Below are 10,894 nucleotides of genomic sequence, written 5' to 3'. Positions count from 1 at the left end.
CTTACAACATAAACATATCTTGCTGCATTGCAGAAATACTCTGGTATATCCAGACAGGTTTGATTTCAGATAATGGATTTATTTTTAAAAAACTGTGTTGGGTAAATGTCAATGTTGATAATCATTGTGAAGACAAAAATAAAACATACTACATTTAGCAAAGGGACAAAACATTTGATCATCAGGTTACACGAACAGATATTATTTTCAAATGCATCATTGTATGACACAGTATACAACCTTGGGTCATCAATTGATGCACAGGGCAAGTTAATAGCAGTGAAATGTTCTTTTATGTTTCACATATTGCAAATACTGCATCAGGATGTACAGTGAAAGAGATGGACAAGGGCAAACATGAGTGAAGAAGGGGACTGATTGCATTGATCTCACGTTCCTAGGTGAGGTCAGCTCAGAATCATGAGATAGAATTTGGGATCTTCCTGACCTAAATTACACAGCCTTTAAGCTAAGCTACTGGAGACACATTGGTTTCAAGAAGCAAAATAATATTTATCAAATGTACATATGTATATACTAAAGCTGTTGGTACCTGTTGCTTTAAAATACTCAGTTTATTCTGGTGTGAGGCTTGCCTCCATGTATTACTCAATTTGTCTAAATGCAGTCTTCACTCTGATAGATGTCCTATTCCTTATAGGTTCCCATGTTACATCCATGCAGGAAGCAACTGCTGGGAGAATGCAGAGCAGATGGACAGATACCTGTAATGTTGACAAATCATTGATGAACTGCAAAAATAATGCTGCTTCTGTTGCCAGATGATTTCGAAGAAAATACTCTCAGTGGGAGTGGTTCAAGTCTGGAATACTCTTCCTGGAAGTGTGGAGGAGGTAGGTTCAAGAGGGCATTAGATGATTATCTGAATATAAAGAATGTGCAGGAATACATGGAAAAGGCAAGAGAATGGCACTAAGTCACGGTGCTTGTTTAAAGTTTATTTATTAATGTCACAAGTAGGTTTGTATTAACACTGCAATTAAGTTACTGTGAAAATCCTCTAGTTGTTACACTCCAGGTATACTGAGGGAGAATTTATTTTGGCCAATGCACCCAACCAGAACATCTTTCAGACTGTGGGAGAAAACTGGAGCACCTGGAAGAAACTCTCACAGACACAGGGAGAACATGCAGACTCTGCATAGACACTGACCCAAGCTGGGAATCAAACCCAGGTCCCTGGTGCTGTGAGGCAACAGTGCTAACCACTGTGCCACTGTGGAAAGTCTGTGCAGACATTGAGTCAAATGCACACCTTCTATCCTGCAACATTTCCGATTTGCTGCTATGAGGTTGAACAGATTTTGATATCAGTAATGCAGCCGATCTGAAAAGTATACTTATTGCATTTTTAATATAAATGTTAAAGTAATTATATACAAGCATCAGACAATTTTGAAGCTTCATATAATATGAAGATTATGTTGTTAGGATACATAGGTACAGGGCATTGTTTAAGTACTTGAGCATGTTTAATAGGGGATAATTGGGTCACTGGATTGTGGGGAGAGCGCTGTAAGACTGAACAAAATCAACACTCTCTTAGTAAAGCTTTGTTTTGGTTTTGACTTCAGCAACTGGCTTGGATCCTATTAACAAATAATGATGGAAAGAGAAAAAATGGAGCCGATGCCAAGAAAATTAGCAATTTTCTTACCTGTACCTCAGTGAGAAACAATGTGTCAGACTTCACCAAGAATGTTCTTCCTGAAATTTGCCACCTGCAGCTGCTACAACTGCAGCCTCGGGGCAGTATGAAGATAGCGCTGTCAACTGTTGTGAAGGTGCCTGCCTCCGTGAAATTTAGCACACTGTCTCATACCAAGGCTTCCAGTGCAGCATCACCCAATCCTGGAAGCCTGCTGTCAGTCAGTTGTGGCTTTCTTGTCTTTCTCCCATCAAAAATCAATTTTAGAAAGACTTCCAATACCTTCTCCAGACAAAAGCAGCTTCCTGTTAAAAGATGAAGGCTGGCTTTAAGTGGTGCAGGCTAATCTGAACTCTTGCTAGCCGTTCTTGAGTGAAGCTACAATTATATGAATGAGCAGGAAGCATATTTACGTGCTGTGCATGAGATGCAGCAGTCGCAGGTTAATCAGTGATATGATGCCTGTTTTTGTTTGAATTACTCAGCAAAAATATCTTGTCCCATTCAAATCTTTGCAAAGTATAATTTAGCCAATGTATCTCTTGAATTACCATTGTCACGGGCAATCTCTGCTTTCAACTGATTAAAACATTGCTTTGCGAATATCATTTGGGGGCACCAAGTGTCAGAACTGAGCTTAATCATGGTCAGCCTATTCATCTGAAGACCATGCTAAATGCTCTTGGGTAGGAAGAAAACTATTGTTGCTTATTTACAACAAATTCTAATGACATAGAATCCTACAGTGCTATTCAGCCCATCAAGTCTGCACCAACCACAATTGCACAGGCTCTATCTCCATCAACCCATGCATTTACCCTGACACTAACAGGCAATTTAGCATGGCCAATCCACCTAACCTACACATATTTGGACTCTGGGAGAAACCGGAGCACCTGGAGGAAACGCACGCAGACAATGTGCAAACTCCACAGTGACCCAAGCCAGGATTCAAAGCGGGACTATTTCAACTTATATACCAGTAAACTTTCAAATAGAAAGAAGCAAATATGCAGAACAAGTAGCTGACCAATACTTGCAGTTTTCTATACCAAGAAAATAATTTGCTGTGTCCATTTTCCTATATTCATAAATGAAAGAACATGCAATTATTCTACTGGCAAGTACGGTTGATAATCAAAGGATAGAGTTAAGGTAACTGGTAAAAGAACTAACAGGAGATGAGTATTCCATCACTGTTGGCAGATTTGAAGTTTAAATATTTTCATCAAAGGCACACCATGTTCACAACCAACTCTGAATTTATGGCCATATAAAACAGAATTATATTTCTTTTCTGTTTTGCAATATGAATTAATTATATTTACAAGTACATCAAGTTCTTTGCTGTTACACAAGCTCCCCAAACTCTCAGGAATCATGGGAGTTGGGGAGTGCAGGAGATACACTGGGTAGAACCAAGTGAACTTGTATCAAAATATATGAGCTGTCAGTTTTGTGGTGGGCATCTAAACGTTTAAACTGAACCTTATTGAATGGTTCTGGAAAATAACAACTTGCACTCAATAATAGATTTTTAAAAAGAGAAACATCTCAGGTCAATGACCTTTAAACATTCACTCTGTTTCACTCTGCAGATGCTTCCTAGCCTGCTGAGTGTCAGCACTTTTTGTTTTATTTCAGATTTTCAGCACCCCCAGCGTTTTGCTTTTGTAGAGATTAAAAGTTCTTAGTGGTAATTGCAAGCCTTTTCTGTATTTTGTTGAAGGAGATCCCAAGCAGTTTGATGACTCTGCCCACCACCCCTCCCCAATCCATAAACCCTTGTTTTGTGTGCAAGATACTTTCAAACCTTTTGACTTAGTTAAGACAACCAATTAAAAGTTGAATGCAACTGTCACGTTTGCAGTGAGGTTTACCAGGCAATCAATGGCGAGGCGTAATTAGGAAGCAGTGATGCAGAATAGTATTTCTCCAACTCAGGTTCACAGACAAGAAATCCAGAATGGTATTAAATAACTTATTGATAATTTCTGAAAATACAAAGTGCACCACAATGAAAAGATTCCTCAAGTGCATGCAAGTCAGTTCAACTGAAGTGGGTTTAAAAAAAAATTTAAAGTGAATGCAATGAGGGAAAAAATGCAACAAAGCCTTTTAATTTATCAAAATGATGTAAAGTAAAATTAATAAAATGAGAAATATTATCAATTGTACATTCAGTACACAATGCAGGAAACTTTGAAATGCTACATGTTTGATCTTCAGTTCATTTGAATTAGCTGTGAAAAATAATTACATTAATTTTCTGTAGTTACAGTTTACAGATCAATGTAATAAACTCAAGTACTGTTCAAAAAAATCAACTCTGGAAAGATGATATTTTCATTTTGGACAAAAACATGCACACCACAGTATGCAGTATATAATGGTAAAGAGTTTTATTTATAATTTCCACACAGATTATCAACTGCAGTATTATTTTATCAAACTTTATACAATGCTACTTGCCTCTTGTGACCATATGAGCATGAAAATAGAATATGTGAATTTTCCCTATATACACATACACACACACACACACACACACATGTGCACGCATGCACACGTACACACAAACACACACCCACACACATATACACCCACCCCACAACAGGATGAATACAGTAAAACCATAGCCAGAGCAGAAAGTTCTTAACATTTACAATTCAAACACATTGAAACTGACTTATCTCACTTTCAATGTTGGCTATGTTTTAAAATACTAGCCTGCCATGGAGCCAAGCTGGTGAAAACCAGGTTTTCAAACCAAAAAATATCCAATTTACTGACAATCACACTATCAAAAATTCCATCTGAACCCTTTTGCTCAACAGGTTAGCATTATTTCCAAGTCATTAGACTATACAGTATGTACAAGTAGGTGACCACAACAGGGACACTGTAGGCTCAGCTTTATTAATGTCCTTGAAATAGTTTATGGCAGTGATGGAAATATGAGTTTAAGATCACCAAAATGTAGAGTGACAAAGTGCTGGGCTTTCCAAGAATGCAAAGTATATAAACACAATTTAAAAAATGCACATTTGAAGTACAGGACAAAGGAACTACTTCGGCATCTACTACTATAGATATGTTTAATTTCAACCATGCCCACGTAAACAAACTGGACAATTACTGTAGTATCATTGACTGTACCTACAACTTTGTTTTAAGTTTTGAATAGTGGTCAACATGTACAGTTGATTTAACCATTTACCCACTCCGGTAGAACAGAACCTTTTAGTAATGGAAAACAATTAAAAACATGATACATCAGTAAATGTAACAAGATAAGCAATGTTTCTTAAACATCCACTGTTGCTAATATTTTCCTGTTTGGGCATCTGCTTTGCTTATGTTTACAAAGGCATTTCTTTGTATGCAAATACTGTTTCTATTTGAAAATATTTCACAGCAAGAAAACGGTTTACCTTCCTTTCTTATTTTTGAACACTGTTCAGAAATTGATTGATGGGGATATTGGGCGAAATTATCTTGTTCTCTAATGGCTGCATGCCATAGCTAGAATTGGAAAAGATGGTATAGCTTAACTGCTGGAAAGCTGGACGAGAAGCCAAATTAAACAGTGATATATTGAATTTTTTGTATTTTCAAATTAAGATATAATTAAACTATTAGAGCTGCTATAATGCTAGTTACTCAGGTTTTACAATGGAAAAATCACTGCAGTGTGGCCATCCGCTAGAATTAACATGCATGTAGTTCAAAGCTGAATAACATAAGCTGAAGTTTTGATTCACGTAACAAATAGACCAAAAGTAAACCTAAGCAGCAAGATAGTGCTATTTGGAATTACTTAAACAATCTTCGGTTTTTATATTTAAGAATACTAGAGATGTTCATTAACAACATCTCTGCAACTAATTGAGTATTTTTTGGGGATGTTGAGCAGTTTGACAGTCATATAAACTACTACATTCCCAGAATGCAAGTCAATATGAAGAATGGGATACAGAATCCTTACCACCACATAACTAACCTGCCACAATTGGATAGTATAAACATCTTGACACTAAAGGTGTTGAAACACCTAATTCTATAGGTGGATCAGTGTTACATTTATCCTCCTGGCATACAAAATTAATATGTTAAGAGGCTTTTCCACTATGCTTCTAGCATAATTTTCGGCTTTAATTTCTTTACAAGGTTTTCTGGCCACCCAGACAAGAAATGGTCGGTATTGCTGGTAAGGTTAATATATAACTGGATATATTTATTTGAATAAAGCCCAAACCATCAATAATATCTGTGCTTTACTCTCAGGAGTGCTACTTCCTAAATATTTTGAATACCAAGATTACAGAAGTTACTAAAAATTAAAAAAAACAAAACATACATGCCTTAATCAATCACAGCATGCCTTCAGATTGTCAAAATATTACATGATCCTATGCACATATTAACAAATGAATCAACAATTGTAATTAATACCTTCAAAAAGGTGAACACTTCACAAAACAGCAAATTGTGTAGATTGTTTAAAAAAAATCTTTAACAGCTGTAGAAATCCAAGTCTGAACATTTAAGCTTAAAACCAGTTATCTGTTAGCACAAAAACTTCTGTTTTTAGAAAAGTTTGCAATAAACCACTGATTCAACAACAGCCAAGGCAAACAAGCTCCCTGAAAATACTCTTCACTAACGTGCCACCAACTGTGGTGTCAATGTTAACGCACATCCACAAGTACAAGAGACTAAAAAGTAGCTAAACACTTCTGAAGGGAATATGCATTCACCATTACTTCAGATTAATAGTAAAATATGCACTGGAAAAACATCTGAATATTTCCAGTTTTAAATCACGTAGCTGTAAAAAGGTCACACTTTGGTGGCATCAGGTTAGAGCCAAACACTCAATGGCTCCGAAACCAACTCCTCATTGAACCCTTAAGGCCCTTCCACCCAGTTGGCCAGGAAATTAATTATACATTAGTTTTACACTCAGACATTAATTTATAACTGTGCTATGCTGAACGTAATTTTTTTTTTCCGGAACTGGAAAAACAGCAATTGGAACACTGATCTCTTCAGCCAGGAATGTAATGATCAAATGGCTCTTCAAAAAGCCAGGTTCCTGGCTGAAAGGTACTCATGGCTTTCAACAAATCTTCCCTTCCCCATCTTCCATCACTAAGTGGTACTTTAGACAAGTGACCAAAAATCATCTGATTGTACAGAAGAAAATATGGCACAATTTGGAGTGCACAAAAAGTAGCAGCTATTCAGGAATAGATATCCAGATTAGCATTTATATTCACAATGCCAATTTAGAATTCTTATTGATAAAAAAGATTTGTATTATTGTACAAATGTATTTTTTTGCTGGAAAAGAAAATCCACTTTGATGGACATTTTGAAATTTCATACCCTGTCAACATCATTTCGTTGTACTAGAATATTCAACATAGTTGTCATAAAATTGTTTCAGGCAGATAATATTCATGTAATATTTAAACATTTGATTCGTTTCCAGTGACTTGATACAGATAAAATCAGAGATGAGTTTTTCTTGTCCACCAATGCAGCATTTCATACTTTGATCCTAATATGCATCCTTAGATGCTAATGAAAGGGAAAGTACTATTGGCAGCTTTACGAAGGCATAATGTAAAACATTTTTAGAAGGTACTGTCTGCTGTATATTGTTCAAGAGCTGTACCATAGTTTCTTCCATCGTCTCTGCCTGCTGTGTGAATTCAGAAATGTGTTGTTAAATGTGCTTGCAAGTAAGTGAAGGCCCGCTGATATGTCTGAAACCTTTGATGATCAAATAATGCAATCTTGACCTATTTTAAAATCATAGTTCGGAGTCTGGAAGAAAAGCTCCGAGAATAATCTGACCCAAGTCCAGGCACTTTCTCCAAAAGAACTGAAATTTAACTACCAGGGATAATTTAATTGTAAAGGATATGAGGTCCTTCCTCTGGAGAACCCCTCTTATGTAGATCTTCTCTTGCACCAAGGATTCCATTTACATCTGAGCCATTTGTCTTCTGCTCCTCCATTATTTCGTCGTCTTTGTTCATAAGTCCAGCCAAATGCCCAAGCGGAAATGCTGTGTCGCAGTTCTGTGTGGATGACACTTGTGAAATAACTGGCATTTGCACTGCTGAACTGTTATCAAAGCCATTGTCTCCGATATCATATTGACCAAGGGCCTCTTCTTGCTCCTGTTTCAGGTAGTCTGGCACGATGAAGTCACTGGAAAACAAGTAATAATATTTTATCCCAGGTATTAAAGTAAAATCCAATCTTTATCACGAAATTTTACAAGTTTGTACATTCAGATCAGAATTTATAAAACCACAGATTAAAAACAGCCAATACGCAAATCGATGTAAAACTATCCGTTGTTAATCTATGGGAACAGAAACGAAAACCCTAAATGAATATTATTGGACTTCTGAAATGAATTTAATAGCACATTGTGTTTAATGCACAGCACCAACATCAGAATAACATTACACCTCGATCACAAATTCTATAAAAGACTGAATGAATAAAAACTGGTGTGGGACACTGCTTGGTACAATCAGATCATATGCAACCTCTAGATGAGCATCCCTAGAAAAATTTCCCGAATGGTTTAATAAGACAATTGTACAAAATCTGCTTTTAACTATTGACAATCTATGCCTTTGAAAATTCTATTTTACAGTACAGATGACACTCCAATGACTCAAGTTGGAATCCCAAAATTTGATAAAATGCAACAATGATATTCGGTCATGAAGTGCTGTTGTTACTGGACTAATTATCCAGAGAATGCGAATTAGCAGTTGGAAAATTTGAATTCGGTCCACAAATAAAAGAAGCTGATAACAGTGAAAGTAATAAGGCAACTACTGGATTGTCACTAAAAATCCATTTCAATCATTTTGGTGAAGGAAACCTACCACCCATACTGACGCTAGCTAGTATGTGACTTCAGTCCCAAATCAACAGTGCCCCCTGAAGTGGTTTATCCAGCTACACAGTTAGATCAAAATTGTAATCAGTAGTTCAAAAAGGTAGCCCACAGAGCAATCAGAGATGAGAATTAAGTGCAAGAAATGCCCATTTCACATAAATAAGTAATTGTTAGAAGTATTGAATACAAATCTAAGAAGTGACAAGTCTGTACAAGGCATCAACACATCCACAAACTATGGCACGAAACAATAGTTTCTACAGTCCAGAAAAGCATACTCAGGCTTTGGAAGCAGTGCAAAAAAAAATGCCTGGCTGAGACATCAGAGTGAAGTAGGGAAGTTGAAAGACTCTAAACAAAAGTAAGTTCAGAAACGTCACCCACGCTGCCATGAAACCCACAGGCAGGGGAATTAACAGCTGGCAGATTCGGAGAATCCAACTGTCGTAAACAGCTGGAGAATTCTCGCCAAGGTATTAGGATCTGACTGAAAACCACCACATTTCTCTCCAGAAAAACAGGCAGGTTTTCTCTCCAGATCTTATGGCATATTGTCAAAAAGAAAACAGCCTATTTCACATCACTGTTTTGAAAAATGGGGTCTAGATGTACTGAGATCATTGAGATCGGGTTGCCACTTTTGAAGAGCTCCCCAATCAGATCTAGGGGCAAAGCGGCAATGCGCAAGGGGCAGTTCGGCACAGCCCACTGGGCATCAAGCAGTGCCATGAGGGTAGGGCTTAATGGGGATGGGACCTCTGCGAGTTGGGGACAGGGGAGAAAGAGAGAGGGAAAAGAGAGAGAGAGGGAGAGAGAAGGAGAGAGAGCAAGAGAGATCGGACATGCTCGGGGACCCAGATATGTTCGGGGAGCACAGCGATCAAGCCATGTGGTTGGGGGGGGAGGGGTGTCGGAGGATAGGGGTTAGCAGATTTAAAAACAGATGAGGAGAAACTACATCTCTTGGAAAAGTTGTGAAACTGTGGAATTCACCACCCCAGAGTCGGTGGACGCCAGGACATTGAGCAAATTTGTGGAGATAAGACAGATTTTTAATTAGTAATGGGTGAAGGGCTATGGAGATTAGGTAGGGAAGTGGAGGTGATGCCGGGATGAGATCAGCAATGATCATATTGAAGTGAAGTAGACTCAAGGGGCTGAATTGCCTACTAGTTCTGGTGTCTCCACATCCACCTCCCTAAAATCTTCTCTTTCTCCCCAGTACACATGCCACCACCAATATTCACTGCTCTTCCAATCACAGACTGTTTCTCTCCCACATTTTCTGTTGGCAGGTTCACTATTGAGCGTAACAGCAGCAAAGACAGGCCTGTGATTGGAGGACTAAGCTCCTTGCAGATCAGAATGATGAGGAGCGGGATAGCTTGATCTTGGGTTCAGACATAGCTCGGCACAACATCGAGGGCCGAAGGGCCTGCACTGTGCTGTACTGTTCTATGTTTCTAAGTTCTATGTAGAATCTTCAAGTTCACTTACCCGTCTTTCCGACATTTTAAACAGTGGCTCCGCGGACCAGGATAGAGAGGCATGGTAGCCGCATCTGGCCCGCGGGTTGGACAAGCCTTTTCTATAGGCTGTGGAGTTTGTACTGGAACTTGCAGTGATTAGAAATCCATTTCATCACAGTGACCTGTGTGAACACAGTAAGCAAGCAAGCAACAATGTAGCTCCATAACCACATTGAAGAGTCCCTAAAGTTTAAAGGTTATTTATTAGTGTCACAATTAGGCTTACATTAACGGTACAATGAAGTTACTGTGAAAATTCATGAGTAGCCACCGTACGACACCTGTTTGGCTACACAGAGGGAAAATGTGTGCCCCACTTAAGGCATGGAAAGTTTGAACTAGCAAGTATAAATTAGGATATTTATTTCAATGTCAAATCATGCATAGAACCCAAAATAAGAGAGGGAAAGAAAGGTTTAAAAGCTACCCTTTAATTCTCCAATAATTAAAATCAGAAGAAATGCAGTTTCACACTTGAATTCAATTTTGAATGCCAAAGGTGTTTTTTCACTTTAATCAAGTTTGCTCACACTGAAATGGACAAGTCAAACTTTTTTGGGAGTTTAATCGGTATTTATTATCCAGGTTCAGCAATTTCAAGTGATTAAATATTGAGTTCCTCAGCAAGAGACAGGTGCAGTGAAGTTTCTGAAGAAGCAAGGCAAATCAAACAACAACTACTTTGATTTCTGCATTTAACTGTGCATGTGTATAATTACAGGAGGCTGTTGCCCAATTTATTCTTTGATAATAGTGAGTGCT

The 10,894-nt window shown here is 37.9% G+C and overlaps 1 protein-coding gene across 2 annotated transcripts in view; it reads right to left on the bottom strand.

The window, feature by feature from the left end:
- Positions 1 to 4,056: 4,056 nt before the first annotated feature.
- The window catches only part of LOC145359870 (zinc finger and BTB domain-containing protein 44-like), a 41,283-nt gene continuing 34,445 nt past the window's right edge, over positions 4,057 to 10,894 (bottom strand). For both annotated transcript variants that reach the window (XM_080214694.1, XM_080214696.1), the window contains exon 6: positions 4,057 to 7,894. In XM_080214694.1, the coding sequence (XP_080070820.1) occupies positions 7,588 to 7,894 (307 nt within the window). In that variant the 3' untranslated portion in view covers positions 4,057 to 7,587. The remainder of the gene's footprint in view (positions 7,895 to 10,894) is intronic.

Source organism: Carcharhinus amblyrhynchos, chromosome 29 (genome assembly GCF_965287045.1).
Source record: "Carcharhinus amblyrhynchos chromosome 29, sCarAmb.v2.hapA, whole genome shotgun sequence".
NCBI classification, from domain to species: domain Eukaryota; kingdom Metazoa; phylum Chordata; class Chondrichthyes; order Carcharhiniformes; family Carcharhinidae; genus Carcharhinus; species Carcharhinus amblyrhynchos.
Note: the sequence above shows the minus strand (reverse complement) of the source record. Positions and strands in the feature narration are given on the sequence as shown.